Consider the following 21,806-nt stretch of genomic DNA (forward strand, 5'->3'; position numbering starts at 1 on the left):
AAAAGCACTTTTGAATTAGAGCACTCTAGCATCCCGCCTTATTATATACTACGTCATATCGTAGTCTTAACCAATCAGGACTACACGTCTACAAAAACTTTTGCGATGAGAAAAAACGTTCCGTTCGGCGAAGTTACTTGGATGGAAAACGGATATTTCGTATCTCGCAATCGGTTAAAACGGCTAAAGTATCCGCTTGTAAAAACTTTTTTTTTTTCTATTTGTCAAAGGCGGATTTTACCAGTGCCTCTATCGCCAATAGTTGTGAGTTTCGATACCAGATGGAAGCACCGTCGAGTCCGTTAGGAAAGAATCGTTTCCAAGGAGAACGGTATCCGCCGGGAATTGCGAAAGAGGTTTACGCGCTTCTTTGCCGCCCTGAGTCATCGGCAACATTTACAATCGAAGAAAAAGTAAACGAAAGTAGTTAATCGATAAGAGAGATCGCTGCAACGGACGCTGCGCGGACACCTTGTTTATCGCTCGCAGATAAGGTTCGAGTCGCGCTCTTCCCCTCCGGGAAGCGCGTTTCCTTTTCTTTTAGCCTTTTCCGTCCGAGATCCCGTCGGGTTTAAAATGGCCGTCGATTCCGTCCGTCCTCCCTTCAAACGCCCGCTGTTACGTCTCTTCAGCGGAAGGGTAAGTAAACCAACTCGTTTCTCTTCTCTCCCCTCCCCTCTTTCCATCCGCTTTCCCTACCCCAACTTCTTCTTTATGCAATACCGTTACGTCTCTTTCCCTGGCTTGTTCGCCTGTTCTTAATCGACGCTTTCTTCATTTCCTTTCCCCTTTTAAGCGTAGAGACTAAGAGGAATAAGTTCGGTCGACCGAGCGATAGCGAGAACGCGACCATGGACGGAAAGTTTCCGAAAAAAGTTTCGCTTCTTCCACTTCCGGTTTTGAAATAAATAAATTTTTTTTTAAGTTTCGGATGCTTCGAACTCGCCGACACTGCGTACCCCAGTATTCCACGCTGGTCATTCGTTAATAGTTACTGTCCTCATTCACGCGTCATTGCTAAATGTCGATTGTCGTTTCCGCCGATAAAGTCTTCCGTTACGTGATTTGGTAAAAGCAAAATGAAAAACATAATTTATAAGTTAATATAATTTATTCGTAATATTTAAATCAGGTGTGGAGTTCGGTGACTGACACCTGACCGTCTTCCGTCATACTTTGTCTTCATGCCACCATCGATAGAGGGCTTTTCCGTGATGTCCCTCGGGAGGGAAGAGTAAAAAATAATCTATAGACTTAACTACAGAAGATCTCACCAATTTGCAAGACTTTTCTTTTCAATTCTTTCCGCTTCCTGAAAATAACGCCGACCCCCTCGAAAAGAAAGAAAGATTTGTTGCCTTTTTCCGTAAAGGAAAAGTACCGTAGACTGGGATTTTCCGGAATTCCTACCATTTTCCGGAGAAATGGAAAGATGTGGAAACTTTCGACGCGATACAAGTTTCAAAACAGAAATATTTTCGTCTTAGTGTCGAGCCGAGTAGATTTTCTAAAGCTGAGATTCCCATTGGCGAGAAAGTCTGGAAAATCACTTAATACGGAACTTCAAACGTACCGCTACAGGCCTACTAAAAACCTTTCAGGTAGCCGTAAGGTACGTAACTTTCGAAAAATTCACAAATATAACGTCGAATAGAATACGACACGCGAATAATTTATCGTTTGTCTGGAAATTCTGACATTCTCTGAATCTCCATTATCTACAAGACGGAAATTCTGAAATTTTGGAAAACGAAATCGGTGCGTAAACAGTTTCCCTTATCAATATCAGTTTCCCTTTCTGTTTCTGACGTTTTTTCTGTTTGTGAGTGATGATTGGAACTAAGAAAAGAGTCATCAGATGACTCTTTTCGTTTCGTTTCAATTCTGTTACTAAGTTGCTTACCAGGAGAAACGCTACAGTCTTCTGCCCAATTAAATTTCTCATCTCTTTTCGTACCCGAGATTTTATATGACGTGTTTCTGCTAGGTCTGGGATTGCATTCGTCTACAAATATAAAATTTAGTCAAACCAGACCTCCTCTTCTCTTCACTATTCCAAATTCCCGTTTGTCTGTCGAAGGTAAGTAGGCGAGAAGGAAAGAGTTTCGTCTAGTTAAAATCCGGCAATGACGTAAGACAAGGCATCATATTTGGTTTCCTTCAAGGTCTGGGAGGAGGAGACCGCGGATCGGCGCGCGACATCTAACTCCTTTTGATTCTGAAACTCGGCACCGTCGGTTTTTTTACAATCGTTTTTACTTTCGTTCGGGTGAAAGGTCTTTTGTGACGAAAGAGTGTAGTCGTCTTACCAGCGGGTAATTCTAATCGGTCTCCGGAAAAATTTGAATGCATGGCGAGTTTCGTTCTCTTTGGAACCGCTTCGAGCTGTTTGGCTTTTCTTTTTTTCAGGACGAATCCCTCAAGTGCCAGGCACCACCCCGAGTCTCCCTCTATGAAGAACTGATGTCCCAACGTGCGCTGAGTTACCTGTGTACTGCTTCGGCACTGGCAATTATTTGCCGCATTCTGCCTCCCCTGTCCCGGGCCATGTCCGGAATCGGCGGCGTCCTCCTCTTCCTGTATGTGGCTCACCTGCTGGCCCAATTCGTTCTTTTCTACTTCAAGAAGACTCAAGTGGACGTCGGAGATAAAGCCGTTCTCATCACTGGTAGGTCTTTTCTAATTCCAGAATTCGGCTGACCTTCGGCCACTCACTCTTTCGCGCGTTTTCTTAATTCCCACGATACTTTTCATCCGAAAGAAAGACAAGGACCTAACCCTACCATTGGCTTTTCATTCCTATTGAGTGACAGCAAAGAAGAGAAAAGGGAACGTGCAGGCTTTCGTGCAACTCCTGTTCTGGCACACGATCGAATTTCATTGGAGGAATTTTAAACTAGAAATTTTCCGATCGGACTTCTGACTCTTTTATTCCGTAATTTACAGGTTGCGACACCGGATTCGGCAACGAACTGGCCAGACGTCTGACCGATGACGGCGTTTTCGTTTATGCCGGTTGTTTGTACCCCGACGGTAGCGAGGCCAAGAAGCTGTCAGAGGATTGCGGTTCCAGGCTCAAGGTGCTGAAGATGGACGTGACTCGGGCCGACGATGTAGACCGAGCCTTTCGAGAGTTGGAACACACCTTGAACGGAAAAGGTCCGAAAGGTTAGTTACTTGGAGGCAACGCCCGCCTCCTCCGTAACTCTGCCTTTTCGTTTCAGTTCTATGGGGCGTGGTATGTAATGCAGGAAGATCGGTTCTGTCGGAAATCGAATGGTGCGATATACAGACTTTTCGAGAAATGATAGAAGTTAACGTTCTGGGAAATGTGCGCGTCACCAAAGCCTTCCTTCCGCTCCTGAGAAAATCCAAGGGTAGAATCGTTTTCGTCACCAGTGTGGCAGGTAAGACTCGGGAAAGCTTCCCGTATCTCAACCCTCGCAAACTTTTACGCTTCCAGAAAAAGCGTAATGCTTTAGATGAATTACTTACGCTCCAAGGTTACGGAGAAATAACACAGTTTAGCAGATAGAAGAAACAGGCGAATTAACGAAAACTGCAGATTATAAGTGGAAGCCTTGCATAATGCATAATACCAGGCTCGTTATTCCTTCACGCACATACACAGACAGAAAAATATTGATATAAGTAACGAGAAGATTCGCGTAACGCAATGAATTCTGGATGAGCTATTCTTGTTTACAAGTTATTTAGTAAACAACAATAACAATAGTTATTGTTGTAACTTTCCATCTATAATTTAGGATTTTTTCAAAGTATTTTATTTCTTAATTAGCTTTTTCAAGAATTTGTCAAACTTTCCGAGAAATAATCGAAAAATTTTTGGTAGGGGTGACGAAACTATTGAACGGTCTAACGAATATACCGCTTATTTTAAATTGATCGCTTACAGTAAATTTGTGGGATAATATAACAAAATATAAGAGAATAAGCAATAAGAAAACATTATAATCGACAAATGCTATAAACGGATTTTTGCCTTTCGTAACAAAGGAGTAACGGAAATGATGACGTTGAGAGATTTTGTACAGTCGGAACAGTCTCCCTCGTCCGAATGTAAGACGTTCGTTCTTGTCTAAGTTATAGAATTAAAAGACAAATCGAGTAGAGACTTTCAAAGTAAACTGAATTTAATCGTTCGGAATTAAGAAAATTCGTAACTTTATAAATAATTAAATAATTGCATGTAAAACTTGGTAAGTTGTAAATTAATTTTTGCAGTTTTATTACTTCATTCCGCATTTTATACGGTTATAAAAATAGTCGAAAGATCGTTAAATTGGAGTTTATAGAAATCATTTGACGTTGTTAAATCGAAGGTAAATAATTTATTCGTCGTTTATCGAAATATAACGAAGATTATACCCTGTCTTACCCTAAGTCTATTCGTTTGTATCGTATTGATCAACGTGTGGAATATAGAAATAATAACTTAGAAATCGTTCTAACGTCTCTGGACAGGAATTGCTGTACGAGAAAAGCGGTCCTATTTTAACTTCCTTTTAAGGATTTTCACGGACCAAAGCCGCTCACCAGTTGTTACGACACAGTTTAATTCAATGTTAATTTTTATATTTCGCAGTGCTACAAGTCGAGTATAGACGGATTGATGAAATTGGTTGGCGTTTTTCTTATTATATTTACACAAGTTGTAAAAAATTGAACTGTGACTAGTTTTGTGTATTTTTTTCTTTTTGCTGTTCTTTTCTATTGTTTTGTTGATTGTTTATTCTTTTTTTAAATATATATATATAGGCCTATGTATTTTTTTACACTTGAAAAAGGCCAATGGCCATAGCATCGTTTAATTAGTTAAATAAATATATTTAAATATATATCTTTGGATTCTCTAGAATCTTTAAAATAGATCATTCGAGAGCTTAGCGCCTCGTGCCCCAAGAAGTTTAATTATGGCTCTGCGCGCTATCTTTCTATATCTTATTTTCTTTGTTTATTTTCTCGCTTTTAGATAATCTCCTTGGTAACGAGCGATTTTTAGGTTAAATGCGCGCATTTATTCGCGGTCCTAGGCAATAAGAAGCACCCCGACAAACTTCGTCCCTCAGATTTTAGAAAGTGTGCCACTGGCGACTTTGGCGACTAAAGTCGGTGGGGGGCAAACTAAGTAAATTGCAAAATATTCACCGGGTAAAAATGTAAGGTATAATTAGAGTGTATTTGCATCGAGGCAGGTGGCGGTTCCTTCGAATATTTTTTACCACCTCCCCCTTCCCGTCTAATTTGCTGACAACTCCGCCATTGGTACGGTTGTGGGATTCGGTCTTGTTCGAGAGGTTGCGAAACAAAAAGCGCATTATACATTCATTCGATACTTGGCCACTTTCTGTAAGTGTCATTCGAACTGGGAAGAATCTCGTTCAAGTAGAGGCACCAGACACAAAAATATTCCTTGATAAACTGTAGTAATTAACTGTAAAAAAACCACTCCAAAATTTCTTTATAAATTTATTTTTAAAAATATATTAGTGATAAGATACGATGAGTTACTGCGTTAATACGATGTACGTGCAAGATACGATGAGTTACTGCGTCGTCAATCAACAATAGTTGATTGACGACGATAATGCATCATAAAATAACTTATTATTAATCGATTACAAGTTAACCAGAAAAAGCCAAGTTCACCTGTCTTGGGACGACGTTGTCCACCAAGAAATTATAATTTATCTGCAAAATGTTAAGTTAATCCTATCGCCCAGATTTAATATTTAGGAGAGGAGAAAATAGGTTATAATTATCATAGGTGAGAACTAGAATCTACTATTTCGCAATTCATAGATAAAACTTTTCCCCTAATGATAACTCAAATATAACGATGGCCGTGCTGTATAGTGATTATGTAGAGGTGCGTCGGTCGACTCTCAGGGCGACGATCGTAATGTTTAGGACTGTAAGACGTTAAGAATAAAATAATAGCCTCCGAAGATATTTATAGGTCTAGAAACTAAGATTGGTCCGGGAGAGACGTAACTACGAGGGTGGGAACGTGGCTCGGTCCTCCGACCTTCGGGACACCAAACTGAGTCCGTTGAAAGAAAAGCCCTAGAATTTTTTGTAATTAACATCAAATCAGGGCACCAGGTATGAAGTTTGCCCCGGGCAGCAATACTCCGATATGGCTCTGGTCTCCGGATATATTCTTTCGGAAAGAATTCCGATGCTACTTTTCAGATAAAGAGCAGGAAGTAACCCCGGAAACAGTTTTCGGTTATGTCACTTCGTCTCGAATTTTAGCGAGTCGACGACGGAAGGGTCAATCGATAAGAAAACACCACCCCTCAAAGCGTGATGGAAACACTAAACGATAAATCGGGACCCGAATTGTAGAGTAGGAATTAACATAAATGCATTTAAATTATTAATTATTTAAAGTTTTTTAAATATTTATACAAATTATGTGAGAATTTCTAATCTGTTTTCCTTTCCTGGTAAGGTTTCATGCCGTGCACCTGAGTAGACCGGAAGTTTCGTTAGTCTTATAAAAACTCGTTTTCTTTGACGCAACTTATCTTTACGTAATGATCCAAGTGTACGTAATTACACATCGATTTTTAGCCATTTCGTCCTTTAAAAGGAATTTCCTCTTTATTGTATTTTATTTGCCGGTCACGATTTCTAGGCAAGTAATTTGCATTTTGTTTACGAAACATTCTTCGATTCCTTGGTTTTTCGGAGTCGTTTCGGATTTGCCTACATTCTTCTTAAAGGACAGATTCGACCTTGGTCAAATAAAAAATTACGAACCGGAAGAACGATGATCCGCGGTTTTCGCGCTTACGTTTTCTCCTGTTCTTCAAGTTTTCTGAGATTGGAAAGAATTTCTACAAGTTTGTTGTCGAAATTTCCAATCGACGTTTGTCATTTGCGACGTCGTGCGGAGACATAAATAACACGGAATGACGACCTCTAAATATCGCTAGTTCTTTCAAAACCCGTTTTTCCGGGAGCTAGCTGTCCTTACGTTACACACTGCGTACGTAATTAGCCATCGATTTTTAACGATGATCATTTTAAAAAAGAATGCTAACGAATCCTAAGTTTTGCAATAAAGCGACACCATATTATTAAGTCGTCACTCGAATTTGCTTTATCCTACAGGATATTCTTTCAACTGACTAATACGGAGCGTTTTCGTGACTCGAACATCTCCCCCAATGCCAAACGAATGATTCCATATCAAACTACTACGTCATTTTGTACCGTGGATGTTCTTCCGTAACTTATTCGAATTTCTCGAATTCCTCTTAATGTCGCCAGAGGTATTACGATCGATTATTTTGCTGCTCCAACATCAGATACGTTTTCATTACGGAGTATTTTCTTTTTAATTGTTAGAATTTAATGGTGTCAGGTAGGAAAAGATGTCATAGAAATTTAATTATTTCTACTTATTTTGACATTGTTTTCCCAATTTCACCGATCTGATGGTCCCCACCTTACTGATCTTGTTCAATTCCTTGTTTATTATTGTATAAAGGCTCTTTCAGATAGTATTCGGTTGCCGGAGACCGGCCACACTTGGGATTTAGAATCTATTGAATACAGCAATAAAGTGGTTTACGTGAGTGGGTCCATTGCTCTGTAATAGATTCCACCACATTATTCTTCGTCATTTGTTTTTTTTTTTTTTCATTTTTCTTTCCGAGAGCAACGAGAGCGATACTTTTCGCCTCTTAGTTGGCCCTTTTCGTCACTTTTTTGAACAAAATTAAAATGATGCTTTATTAATAAGTCTTAAGAACTTTTTTCTATTAATGAAGAAATTAATTCTGTAAGAGTACGAACCATATTGGGTTCCTAAGTTTTCTGAGCCCCTAGTTTCCCCTTGACGTTCTTGTTTATCGTCCTGAAAATTCTCTAATGTATTCTTTTTGATCTTTAAATTTTTTTGGTATTTTCTTTTGATGTTTATAAGTTGTTTAGCTTCGACGAAAAGGAAAAGATAACATTATTGTTTATTATGTTTAGATCGCGACATTATCTGTGTGTTGTTTATTTACATAATACAGTAATATTTCATTAAACTTTTCAGCTTTTGCATTTATATCAGTGAGTTTCTAAATGTCTACATGCTGAGTTCTTTCCGGGCATTTTCTCTTCTCCTCTTATTTACGTTACGAAAAGAAGGCCTTTCTGAGAGTTTTTCTTCAGCGAATGGTACATTACTCTTTTTTATAAAAGAGACAAGTGATCAGAAATAAAATCATCTGTAATTGCATATGCTATGTTACAATTATTCGTTAAAACCCAACCAATCGAACACACCATAAAAGATTTAGGATCTGTTCGATTGGTTGGAATTAGTATACATTTTTTAATCAATTTTACGTCATTATGTCAGTTTTACAAGAAAACTTCTGAAGAATAGCGTCAAATATACCTAAAAATGTGCATATATCAACCAATTGAAAAGACCTTTATATTGTGATCACCGATTATTTAATTAGATTGAACACTCAACTTTATCAGTAAAATGGCTAATTTTTGTATTAACTATAAATACAGTAATACTGTATATTTTCACTTGGTCTTTGAACGTAGTAATAAAAACAATAATTTGTGTGTATTTGAACAGTAAATACGTCTAGGTGACAGATTGTGAAAGTATAACTCGATATAGGCTAAGTTTATATGGTATATCTGCGAGGATAGCCTAAATAATGAAATATTTCAAAGTTTTCCAAAATCTTTGAATTTCTACGAGATTATCATTTGAATTTTTTAGTATTGAGAATAATTAGATTTGATTGATGAGACATGGGCCAAGGAGGTGCTATCCGGGAGAACATTCTATGGGAAACTAGCTTCTAGTTAGGTGTTAATATTTACTCCACTTATCCTACCACAATCAAAATGAGTTTTTAGAAACTTACAACACTTTATAGAGTTAGTCAAATAATTAATTACTTTTGAATACAGCTAACAATTTCCTCTGACATTTCTATCCGCCATCTTGTTCTTGTTCCGCCACGGTTCAGATTATGGCTTTAGTTACTAGTTACTATCGAAGCTAATGTGATGTAATATCCTTCCATGGGATTGATCGACGCGAGTGAGAGGCAGAAAATGTCACTCGATCTATCCCCAATACATTACGAGAATTCGAATCCGGACTCCCGATAATTTCGTATATTATTGGCGTACATTTCGAGACGTAACATTTTAAATAAAGAAAATCGTTTTATTAATAGGGCACTTTACGTATCCTGGTTTCGTCGGTTACAGTATGAGCAAACACGCCATGGTTTCCTTCGCCGACGGATTAAGAAGAGAAATGAAGAAATGGGGAGTGAAAGTGATTACAGTGGAACCGGGTTTATACAGGTAAAAAAGTATAAAATAATAAATAGCATTTCATTGAGTAGATGTAGATTACCGTCAACGATTTATTCTTTTTCAGGACGAGAATGACCACAGAAGACGCAGTTAACAAAGGTTTAGATAATAACTGGCAGAAAACACCCGATATAGTGAAGGAATCTTACGGCCAAGACTATTTCGAGGCTTTCAGAAAATCTCTGTTAAAAGCACAACAGACAGCCAGAACGAACATTTTAGAGGTCATAGAAACATTACAAGAGGCCGTTTTAGTGGAAAATCCAAACTACACTTACAGATGCGCGGGTATCAAAGATCTAATCAGGTTTTGGTTCATGAGTATTTTGCCTACGCCCGTTATGGATATTCTCTTTTGCCTTATTTTACAACCCAATACTCCTCTTGAGAGTATTAATAAAAGCGTTTAATTTTCGCGCAAGAAATTACTTTTTATTAAAAGATATTTGAATTTAAACTTTACGAAACAAATTAAGTTATTATATTTTATTCTGAATATATTAAATCTTTTTATTTTAACAATTAGAAAATAAAGAAAATTTGATCGTAAGGACGTGAGGATATGTAATGACGAGTACATATTTGAGCACCCACGCGAATGAAGTACGACGGGATCTCATGGAATGCCTCATTTTGCCTCAGGCTACAGACTGAGGATTCCAGTGTATGAAATGTCGAGGCAATTCGTTTGCAGGAAATGAAAGAAAATGGAAGTATAATACCACCACGGTGAGCAACAATCTATCAAAGAAAAAGGACCAAAAAGGTTTGGCTTGGGCCAGGCTGTGAGGCAAACAATTGGAAGCAGTTTACCGCGCCTCGGATTGCCTAAGACAATGTCCACTCTAATATGCGCGTTAGACCCCGCCATGTTTCATTCGTGCGCTTTATCAAATATGTACGGCACCTTCCATAATGAAATTTTTGCATTTTAGTTTGAGTTTTGTGCGCATTACGGTAGAGGTTTTTTTTTTGGTTTTTTTTTTTAAGAATTCGAGTAGTAAGACGAAACGATAGTCTTTCACCTAAAGAAAATTTTAAATGTACGTAAACCCGTGGCACCAAATCACGCGAACCCTCGTGTTCTTTTATAATGGGAATCTCGAACTGTAAAACTTCAATATTTCGGGTGTCCGAGTCGAAATTTTCTGCATGAGCTCCTCTTCTTATTGTCACACTCGATCGTTTCCTTCTTCGGATTGAAGTTTTTTCTATCGACGACCTTCGACGTGGATCCCAAGTAAATCGGAAGTAACTTGGATTCTATTCGTAATCGCTGTATGTGACGGTAGAGAATTCCGGACAGACAAATAGACAATAATAAAAGAGTTGCCAACACGGTAGTTAAGGCCAAGAAAGACGTGCAAGTCTCCATGCTTTCCAACTTCTTAAACGTCGAATCTTCTGCCGAAAAAATAATAATCGAATATATTATTTTGCCGAAAAATGATTCGCTCGAATAAAAGTTTCAGTTTAATAAAATAATATTGAAAAGTGATGACGAAAATGACGCAGCAAGCGGCCACTTTCAAGCGTGAATTAAAATGAAAAAATCCGTGTAAAACAGCTTTTGAAATGTAAATTAAAATTAACATTCGAATGAAACTTGTCCTTAAAGACCTTAAAATCAAAAGAATTAGCTTTAATTATGAAAATAAATTAGTCAATTAAGTAAATAATCTCGATATTAAGCATGTAAAGCATGTAAATGAAATTAGTAATTGTACTCTTTACGAATCTTGGAGAGACGCTGCGATGATCCTTAGCAAGAATGATTCTGTATTAGTATATGAAATACAGGTTATATGAATTTAAGATCCGTAGCGTGTCTCGAGTCTCTTGTCTACACTCTCTTTAAAAATGAAGTCCACTGGAAGTCCACCAGAGTCTACACCCTGTAGATTCTGGTGATGCGAAGCAATATACAGTATTTCTCCTTAAAGCTCTTACATTCAGCAGGCGCTTTAATGATAAATGGCACAGCTCTCAATGTGGAGTCTTGCCAAACAGTATCCCACAGCTCCTGCAATATGGAAGGAGCTGTGGGCTACTGTTTGGAAAACTATATTATCATCGATTTTTTTATGTTTTCACTATTCAATCTCACGAGATATTTAAGAAACATAATTTTAAAGAAACAATTGTTCGATTAGTTTATTTAAAAAGTGTATATTTTGTCCTTCGTGAGACAAAATCCTGCAAGCAGCCATGCCTCACAAGCAATTCATCATTACTGTTTGAGTCGTCAACAGAGAATGTCGATGACTCAAACCATAACCTTACGAAAGTTTTAGACTTTAAGATTACTCTTACTGGGTACTAATGGAATTTATAAGAAATATTCGTAATATTAAGTAGATAAAATTTTATTTCCCTTTCGTGTAGTTGGCATAATTATGGTAAAAACTATTAAAAAAACTTTCCTGTCCAGACTGTTTTCATCAAGTAAGTAGCGAATTTATATTCCTGTTATTCTCTAAATGCCTAAGAAGGGGAGTTTTTAAAGGTTTTTTTTAACCACAATTCTTGGTTAACTGTCTAGACAGAAGTGATATAACGAAACAAAAATTGTCAGACCTTATAAAAGAATTATTTTCATAAAAAGTTTATATAAATACTAACTCCCATCACCTGTTTACTTTTACTCGCAGATTATACGTGGATAGTATTATGTGAGAGGATTTGAAAGAGGTGAGGAATTGCGTCATCATCATCTGTGTTGCAGTTTTGTCATCTTATTCACATAGTTCCCAATACTATCATTTTAAACCAATATATCTTTACGTTAGATAGTTAAGTTTTCCTGTCATCTCTGTGGCATTTACTCTGTCTAGCTCTGCAGATATTCTCACTCTGGTCTGTCTGCACCGTTAGATCTCTCTCTCTCTCTCTCTCTCTCTTTTTTTTTTTTTTTTTTTTTTTTTTTTTTTAGCTTTCTGTAGTAGAATCTCTGAGGATTAATACCACTGAATGGCATGGAACTATACATTCTTGGGCATACAGCGAGCTTAGAGGATGCCAACGCCCATAACAATGTGTTGTCAAGCACGAGAAATCTTTCCTTTCTTTCTTTTACTGTCTCTCTTTCACCTCCTCGTTTCCCCTTTCCAATTTTCATCAGCATGATTTTTTTCTCTTGCATCTTGAATTTATCGTAAATAGAGCTTAGAAATCTTCCTTTAATTTGACAATGTTATCTCAAAAGTCTTCTTATTAGTTTAAATATGAAAATATTATGGTACTATCGATTTAATGGTACGAAATAAATCGATAGTACCTAATATTTTCATATTTAAACCAATAAGAAGACTTTTGAGATAACATTGTCAAATTAAAGGGAGATTTCTAAGCTCTATTTACGATAAATTCAAGATGCAAGAGAAAAAAATCATGCAGATCAAAATTTACAAATCTGAAAGTGGAAAGATTAATATTCCGTACATATAATGAGTATACGTCGGAATTGAATAAGAACTGCAAAAATAGACGAAAGGATAGTTGCGTGTTGTGTATTCAAACATTATTGCATCATGACTTGTGTACTTAACGAGATCGCATAATTTGAATGATCTTAAGGTCAGAATCATAAAATGCTGTTAAAGATATCACTTAGCAGTAATTGGGGAATGTTTTCGACGATGGAAAAAACGGCTCAATTGATGCGTCATAAATGGTGGCGGTTATCTTGAAAGATACAACTGTATCGCGATAAAATTTGGTTTAGTGGGATATGACAACGCAACATATGGGCAATCTGCCAAGGAGGTGCATTCCGGGAGTACTTTCTATGGTAAAATGGTCCTATTTAAAGCACTATACGTATGAACATAACCCGGAAACTATACGTCTCCAGCTCATTAATCAAACGCAAACCCGCGACCAACTGCCAGTGTTCAGTGGTTTTTCCACTCGCTACTGAATGATTAGTCTGCTCCTCTGGGAAACCCAGCATCGTATCCGGGCGAGCAAAATTTAGAAATTTTTTCATGGGCGATCTGTCCCGGATGTATCAGGTTCCGTTCCTCGATCCCGGGTTCTCAGAGCAGCGTGCTGACAAATTCGCCTCGGTCATTCGGCCGTCAATGAAAATATCTTATTCAGATCGAAATCGAAAAAGAGCTGAAAGTAGCCTATAGAAATTACAATAATTTATATGATCGATCTCGATTATTTACATTACAGGCAAATTCGATTATCCTTGGAGTCGGTTAGAACGAAGCACATCTTTTTATGGTAATGACAGTTTATTCGCGAAACGAATCTTTTCGGAGACTGGAAGGACATAAAGATCAGTGAAAGGAATAGGCACTTTTCGTAAAAATATCGTTTGACCTTTCGCTACTCGGTTTATAAACCTATAGTCAAAGATTTCAATTTGAAAGCTCCGAAGATGAAATGTAAACCGTTTACGCATTAGAAGTAAGAGTTATATTTACAAGTTAGTACAAGGTTAGAAATTTTTTAAAGACAGAAATAAAATCACAAATCATTATTCTACGCTTAAGTATAAATATATTATTATTTATAGAAAATTATTTATTGTTTATCATTATTTCTAAAATAACTATATTTATACAGCAGTGTGTATGTAAGTTTTCGTGTTTATATGCTACTTCGTCGTGCATATCTCCAGCAATTTGAAATGCCATTGCTTTGGTGAATGTCACGCGCCACCGATGTAAACAATGACACTTGAAAATTAGGATAACTACTTTAAAACAGGAAACAAGCTTTGTTTTATCCGTAATTCTCGTAAGCACTGTCTATGATTCTTAATATAGTATCTTTATAAAGTCTCGGATCGGACCCTAGCCCGGGGTCTAAATAGTACGTTTAAGCACAAATCAGAGCCAGAAAATCATGTGTATGTGAGAAATAAGACATTTTAAAGTTTTCATTAAGTAGCAAAGAGCTAGATCTGTAACCAGACCACGAACTGTACGCTAGCTTATTAATCTTTAAAGCAGACAACCGGGTTCCCCTGAGCAGAAAGTTGCCGCTCAGAGGGACCCGGGATCGAATCCTGATGAGTCGAAACCCTCAAGAATTTTTCAGGATGGTCTGCCTGAATATGTCACGCCTCGTCCCTCACCACCGGGCCGTTCCATTGTGGGCTTGTTAAAAAGGCCCTTTTAATGCTTAAAGAGCGGAAAAAGTTTTAAAAAACTTCAAAACACCGGTTTAAAGAGAAAAATTTAAATTCTTACTTCCAGGCAAGGAAACTGTTATTCCGATATTTTCGCCAATAGACGTGGAGTCTGATTTTCTCGTGTGTCGATTAGTTCCTGTGGAATTATCTGAACTTCTCTTCTTCCTTCCGTGACCTGAAGGCTGATACAAATCCAAACAAAATTCCTGTAGAGTAATAAGCGCGCAATTTAAGACAAAGTCCCATTTAAATTAAAGACAAATTAAAAATAAATTACCGCTAAGCAATCGGTGGCCTCCAAGCAAGCTTTGATCTGCGTGTGTATCCATAGTTTCCCATTTTCTTCCGTGTTGTCCAGTAGAAATGCTTGAAAATTCATGCTGACTTCCGCCGTGTTATCTGCAGGCCTCTTAGGTTGATTGGGAACGATAGTGTCGTATTCTTTAACTCTACACCTAATTTTAAAGCATTAAAATATTTTTAAACCACTGAAAATTCGAATTCTGAAAATCTAAATCGTTTGCAATATTTATACTGTACCCATTTTTAACTAATGTTATGTGTCCTTTATGATAAGGGTCGTTCTCGTCGGCGGAAACTGACACTTCTAATAGTTTGACGTACTTCCAGGCTACGTTGTTAAACAGTTTTATATATTAGGCGCACATATAAATATTAAATTTTATATACTGCATTAAAAATTTACCAGATTTATTATTGATATTGGCTCTAAGCTGCAGCATTGTTCCTATCGGAACGATTTCTTCCACGTCTAAATCGAAATTATTACTCCTAGGCGTTGATTCCTGATATAATCCTATATTGTAAACCAGCTCTCCAGGATCTCCTTCCACCACTCCCGAAACTCTTCCACTCGGAGGCCTAAAATGTACAATATTTCATACTAGAGGAATGCGAAAACGTTTAGCAATCGATATTCACGTACTGTACAGTACGTATACAAGAGATTTTGAAGGAGGACGAAGAAGACGTCAGAGCAAAGAGGAGTTTTTCAGTCCGTCAGTCTCGTTTAAATATTAAAAATCGACGTCCCCGACATCACTTTGAAAATTTTTGCAGCTCTATTTCTAGTGACGAGTTAGTTACAATGAAAAATAACTAATTATTTGGTTGCCAAAGTGCCTTCCAATGCCCGAGCAGTTAAAATCGCATTACACTAGTAGTTTGTCGCAGGTTCACGCCTGACCAACGGCCTGATCAACGGCCTGATCACGTGGAGTTTTCCGAGCTTTCTTCGCGTATCTAACACGTAATAAAGACTAGTTTTCCATAGAAAATCCCGAAAAGCACCACCCACGTGCAAGTGTTGCGTTGCCGTCTCCCAACAAGCCTACGGTCCCTTTCCTTCTTAGTTTTCATATTTTAATCATCTTCGGTAGTTGTTCCGAAGAGTTACGATTAATAAATTAAAATCACGTTTGCATCCATGTAAATCGATCAAACCAAATCGATTATCAGTCATATTGTGAGATGAAAACTAGTGTTCTATTTGGCTTAGAGACAATTTTACAGTAAAGAATTTGAAGTTATGCCAACTTTTGCAGATAAGAACCAAACTTCCTTGCCAAAAACGTTCCTTTATACCTCTACTACTCATAAAATGACAAAACTTAATTGAAAGGTGATTGTCAAAAGAACAGATTAAAATGAAAAGAAAAAAATTGTAGACAGAACTCTGGTTATTGCCTCAATCTAAAAATTAATAAATTTCGTCCAGTCGAATTAATAAATTTCCACTTCCACCGGAAGTAGAATCATAAAGGAAACCTTATGATTCTATTTTCGGTGGAAATGCAAACTTGTTCGTAACTTTTATGTAATAATCTATGGAAACACTTACATGCTTCCGGAGAAAGAAGTAACTTTTTGTTCGGTGACAATGGCTAACGGAGGTTTGCATCTAACGACGACATCTTGATCGTCTGCCATGACGATTCCGTCCAACTGAGGAAACCAAATTCTGACCGAAACAAATTCCTGCAAAAAAATAATAAATCATTCTCACATTTAAGCCATCAATTCTGCCCGCATTTTTCAGTACTTCTTACGTTTTTCCGCTCCACCGGACACTTGACGTAATCAGAAACTTTCAACCTGTAAACGACGTTGGACGGATTGGTTTTGTCTTCTCGAATCTGGCATTCTTCGTCCGCCGCAGCCCTAATGTTTCTGTTTTCTGCAAAAATGGGATGACCTCTGAACCCTTCGGGTTTTTTCAAAACTGCAGTAAAAACTTCCGCTCCTCCCAGAGAGTTGGTGTCGTGGCAGCGAATGTTATAAACTGATAAAAGTAAAATCACCTTTTCAAATTCTATCGAAACTTTAGTATTTATAAGCGTCTACAAACGTAAAGGAAAATAAAAGTAAAAGAATTAAACATTACAAAAATAGAATTTACTGGTATTTTTATACTTGCAACTTGCTTTTGCTTTTCGTAAAAAAGTTACCGTTTCGCTCGGATACGACGCCATTCGAAATTTTATCAGGTGAAGAAATGTATTGTATTGAATACAATTTGAAAGCACGTAATACAAAAGGTCATACACGTGTTTAGCGGAATATTCACGCTTCAATTATTCTACTATCGAACGTTCTGGACACACTCGAGTTCTGGAGAAATTCGTTCTACGAACTTGAATGAGTACAGAAGTTCTATGAGTGAGTTTCAGTGGGAAAATATTGAAATTCATGGAAAATTTTACAAATTTGCTTCAATACAGCTCACAAACGCTCTTAATTATTGTATATACACATATATACAATATCTAAGACGTTACTCTTTATTCGCAGCGGTGGTGGCTACAATTACAGTGGTACAGGGGTGAGCTGTAGGTTAGCACGTTTTAAATCGGACTCTCTTAATATCGGTGTCAGTTACGCTAGTGGCAACGAGTAGGCTAGGTATTTCAAATTCATAAAATAATTAAAATTTTAATTAATTTCACTAGTTTGTTTAACTTGTAACAGGTAAAATAAAAGTTTAACAAACTAGATAACGCTTTTTATACGTTTAATGTAATAAATTAACATTTGATTAATTTAAAACTTGCCTTCATAATTTTGGGCGAAAGTTACGGACGGCTGAAAATATAAATAAATACGTTTAAATATGATAAAATTTAATTAATTAATTATAATTAATTATTAAATACAAACTTTCATAATTAAATTAATTGTGTAAAGTGAATTTCGTACCAATAATAATATAAGTAGTTGGATTGCTTTTATGTTCCTCTCCTTCCATTCCATTGTCAAGACTTGTAAGAAAATATATTAAAAATTTAAAAATATTTCTTACTTACGTTAAAAATGCCAGTGCAAAAAATGCAATTCCTTACCTTTTCGACAATTGGACCTCGAAGTAATTGTGAGTTATTGACAAAGAGAAGTGGACGAGCGAAGAGGTTCGCACTTAACCTTGATTTCCACTCCCTTAACTACTGTATATTGCTGGTACTTTAGTACTTTGCCACTCTTACGGTTCGTTACACCTCTTTGAACAAAGCATGGCTGAAAGTAGGAAGTTTAACCGAGGGAAAGTAATCGAATCAAGAAGATTAAAAATTACAGCATCGTTGGTTTTCTATAGAAGTCACTTATTCTTAAACCTGACATCAAACGAGCTTGTCACTTTGTCAAACTTGAGAAGACTTTATAAAATTGGATTGTATTCTTTAAAATTAATTTTTCATCTTATATAACTTGCGTCAACCCCTTTTTACTTATACAGTACATTATATCGTGTAATTTAGATAGTGCTGTAACGTACATGTTCGAAATTGCAAACATTTTTAGAAAAGTTATGCACTAAACCGATAGTTTCGTTCTAGTAATTTGATATCAAATATAACAGTGCATTTATTAAGCTTTAACACTCGACTGGCTCCCACCCTTGAAAACCCCATTCCTCTCTCACACATTAAATCCTTTTTGTGGGGTAGTCATTCCTGACCAGAGGTGGATTTAGGAGAGCTGCACCCCCCTTCTGAGTGTTTTACCCGAGTAAATCCCGAGACCTCAGGTATTAAAAAGTTTTATAAGGTATATAGTTTCCTTTCTGCATCACCCTCTAAAGATTTCTGGATCCGCAGTCGTCCCTACACTAGAATTTTTTGCCTCTTTCAAATGTACTAAATTGAATTGTATATTCGACTATCATTTTGGCCAAGCTGTAAAAATGATAGTCGAACGGACAGTTCATTATGTAACCAGAGTTACTACGTTAAACAAGGACTCTGTAATGTAAAACGGGCTGTTTTTCTTACTCTTTTTGATTATCCGTTGAAAATAATTCTAAGCCTAAAGCAAACATCTCGGAAGTTCGGGGTCCGATTTTGTGACAAAAAGGAAGATCCGTCTTAATAATTCGAATTAATTCATGCTCTAACACCTCCGATACGTTGATAATTTTTGTGAAAATAACAATGAAGGGTGTCGACGTATCACCTAGGCGAGTGACGTCTCTTTTTCTTCGTAACAAGACGATATTCTGTTGGCAGAAAACGCCTTATTTTCTTTTCAAACCGACCGTGTGCAATGTTTATCATTTTTCGTCCTCCGACTCGTTTGCCTGATCCACCCCTTTTAGTACGGACAAACAAGCCATTCTTGTCCATTTTACCCGTCATCCCGTCAGGAATTCGAATTCTATTGTCCAATCGCTTATAAACCCCTTCCGATTTACCGGTGACGAGAGAATAAAATAATTTTGCGAATCGGTAAATTACGGTTGATTTATGAACCAGACATAACTGTTTATTATAGAAAACGGTAATTTTCGGTTTTATTACTGTAAAGGAACAGGAAGTTCAATAGGTTCAGCAACCCTGATGTGTTCTACGTAATTCTTCCATCCATATCACGATATAAAATTACTTTTCTGTCATTAAAATAGAATTATTATTCTTAGATCTACACATCTGTTCGCTACTCTACTATGAATTGTATTAAATTATAAAATAAATAAATACATGTATGATTACTACTGAATGTCCACGAGTCATATTTTACGTCAAATTCTTTTATTTTGAAAAATTTCCTGTCAATTGCCTAAGAAATCCACCATTTTAAATAGATAAAATTAAAAAGTTTTAATGAATTTTACTCTACTTGTCATTAATGATATGTGGTCCATTGTTACTTTCCGTTCTACGCACGCTGGTCAGCTTCACATTAGATACAATTTTGCTTTTAACAGGATACAAAATACGCCAAATTATATATAAAATACAAATTAATAATAAAATCGACGATGATAAATGCAACCAATATTTTTTGATCAAAACCAAAATTGTGATTTTGGCCACGTGGTTACTTCTGTATCTGGCCACACAGCTTCCCAAATGGTCACAGACCCGGACGCCTCGAGGTGTACAATGCACACCTGTCGGCTTCAGATATAATTTACCGGAAGGGGTATAAAAGCCTAATTCCGCGGCGGATTTACACGCGTTCTTCTTCTCTTCCACGCAACAAATGTGACATTCCTTACCGCTTCCATTCGGACAGTCGCACGTTTTGAGATGGTGCACGTGGCAAATCGTGACGTTGCAGACGCCCGATGAGCAAGTAAAATAAGTTCCTCGGCATGGTGTTCCGTCGGGGACGTGGCTAACCGGCGAACAGAATTCTGAGTTTCCAGTGCAGAAAGAATCTCTGTCGCAAGGATTATCGCTATTACATATTTTGCGCGGGCCCTTAGGAACGAATTGACAAGACGAATTACAACACGCGGCTCCTCTAGGGCTGCATGTGTAGCCTCTGCTCCTCCTTACAGTGCACTGTTTATCGACGCTCTCCCCGTTCATGGGAACGCAACATGGATCGATGTAATCGCAAGTAGAGTTGGTACCACAATCGCACTCCTCTCCACTCTCGACGATTCCATTTCCACAAAAAGTGCCGACGGAATTCAGCATACAGAAGCTTTTCGTTTTCATGACGTCATAAATACTGGCACGGCTGCAAGGAGAAAATAAAACGTTGTTGGGCAAGCTCCCATCGTTAGTAAACTCGCTCATGATGTAATTTCCATTTAGATAACCGGGACTGCAAACAGGATCGAAAGAATTGTCGTGTGGGCTACCGAAACTGTGCCCCAACTCGTGCGTTAAGGCATGATTGATTATTTTATCCGGAAGGCGACGTTTGGGGCCGAAGGAAGAGATAAAAGCCACGTTTAAGCTGTGCCAGCGATAGTCTTCCAGGAGAAGGGGAGCTTGACAAATTCCTCCAGTCGAATTTAATCCTTTGCCTGCTCGATAAGCCATCCCGACGACGTTCTCCGCAAATTCTCTATGCGTGAAGCAAATTGCCAGACATCGAAGCTGAATGTAAAGGGATAAATCGTCCAAAAATTGATAGGAAGAATTGGTCACTTCCCTCATGGGGTAATCCATTACGTTAGAATCTTGGAAGATAGTAATTTTCTTGATGTAAAATCTAACACCATCCGGCTTACCGTCTCCGTCAAAATCAGTGTTACTGAAAATGGCGTCGGCGGCTTTGACGTGATAAAACATGCTTTTAATTACTAATTTCAGGTCTCCGTTCATTTCCCAGAAATATGTGTGATCTGATATTAGTTCCAAGTCGCAAATTTTACCTCTTTCGCTACTCTTCCACGAATTCCTACTGCTATGATGAGGACCGATACTCTCTATTTCGTCCTTCTGTATATTGCAAATTTCGTTTTCTAGTTTAGAACAAGGATAACGAACGTCCTTTTCTCTGTAAACTACAATTTTCTTTCCATCAGAAACGTCACCCAGGTGTTTATTGGCAGGTTCCGCATAAAATGTTTCGTCTTGGAATTTTATCGTTCCTGCGAAAGCGCCATCGACAAAATAACCGAACACGTAAGAACCTTCCGCATCGACGACTGATCCTTGGTATAAGAGTTCCCTCGTTATATCGTCTATGCTCTCGATATATGTCTCGTTGTTCTTCTTAATCGATACATCGAGGTCTTTCGGTACAAAATTTTCGTCTGGCCGAAGCAAGAGCGAAAAATTCTTGCCAAAGGCATTAAAATAAACTCTAGTCGTGTGATTCAGACGCAGAGAATTGCGGTGAACGTAATTCATCACTCGTAAATGAACCACTTCGTACTTCTGGACTAAATCTAGAAAGTGTTTGTTCTGGCAAAACTTCGAGAAAATAATTAAAAGGGCAAAAATCAAAATATCCATTTTACGTTTAATTTCGAACTTCCTGTCAATCTATATTCGAAAATATTCAAATTTTACAAATTATG

General features: G+C 37.5%; 3 protein-coding genes across 6 annotated transcripts; 1 reads left to right on the top strand and 2 right to left on the bottom strand.

The window, feature by feature from the left end:
- The first annotated feature begins 334 nt into the window (after positions 1–334).
- On the top strand, positions 335–9,838 carry LOC136982465 (17-beta-hydroxysteroid dehydrogenase type 6-like). 4 transcript variants are annotated; one of them, XM_067278946.1, is made up of 6 exons: positions 336–639; positions 2,410–2,668; positions 2,947–3,168; positions 3,225–3,407; positions 9,237–9,369; positions 9,446–9,838. In XM_067278946.1, the coding sequence occupies exons 1-6, from the start codon at positions 577–579 to the stop codon at positions 9,789–9,791; spliced, it is 1,206 nt and encodes a 401-aa protein (XP_067135047.1). In that variant the 5' UTR covers positions 336–576; the 3' UTR covers positions 9,792–9,838. The 4 variants fall into 4 exon arrangements, with proteins under 4 accessions (XP_067135050.1, XP_067135047.1, XP_067135048.1 ...); XM_067278947.1 differs by having other exon boundaries at positions 337–639; positions 2,947–3,159; XM_067278948.1 differs by lacking the exon at positions 336–639 and adding an exon at positions 2,187–2,315.
- A 660-nt stretch (positions 9,839–10,498) lies between these two features.
- On the bottom strand, positions 10,499–17,022 carry LOC136982492 (uncharacterized). The gene is made up of 8 exons (XM_067278990.1): positions 16,999–17,022; positions 16,600–16,890; positions 16,392–16,528; positions 15,237–15,412; positions 15,071–15,161; positions 14,808–14,985; positions 14,589–14,736; positions 10,499–10,785 (listed from the first exon to the last, which is right to left on the bottom strand). The coding sequence occupies exons 1-8, from the start codon at positions 17,020–17,022 to the stop codon at positions 10,499–10,501; spliced, it is 1,332 nt and encodes a 443-aa protein (XP_067135091.1).
- A 1,949-nt stretch (positions 17,023–18,971) lies between these two features.
- LOC136982503 (disintegrin and metalloproteinase domain-containing protein 10-like) lies at positions 18,972–21,770 on the bottom strand. Its single transcript, XM_067278999.1, has one exon. It carries the CDS (start codon positions 21,739–21,741, stop codon positions 19,657–19,659), a length of 2,085 nt encoding a protein of 694 aa, XP_067135100.1. The 5' UTR covers positions 21,742–21,770; the 3' UTR covers positions 18,972–19,656.
- Between the last annotated feature and the right edge of the window lie 36 nt (positions 21,771–21,806).

The sequence above is a fragment of the Centruroides vittatus genome, unplaced genomic scaffold (assembly GCF_030686945.1).
Source record: "Centruroides vittatus isolate TY-2023 unplaced genomic scaffold, ASM3068694v2 contig_846, whole genome shotgun sequence".
NCBI classification, from domain to species: domain Eukaryota; kingdom Metazoa; phylum Arthropoda; class Arachnida; order Scorpiones; family Buthidae; genus Centruroides; species Centruroides vittatus.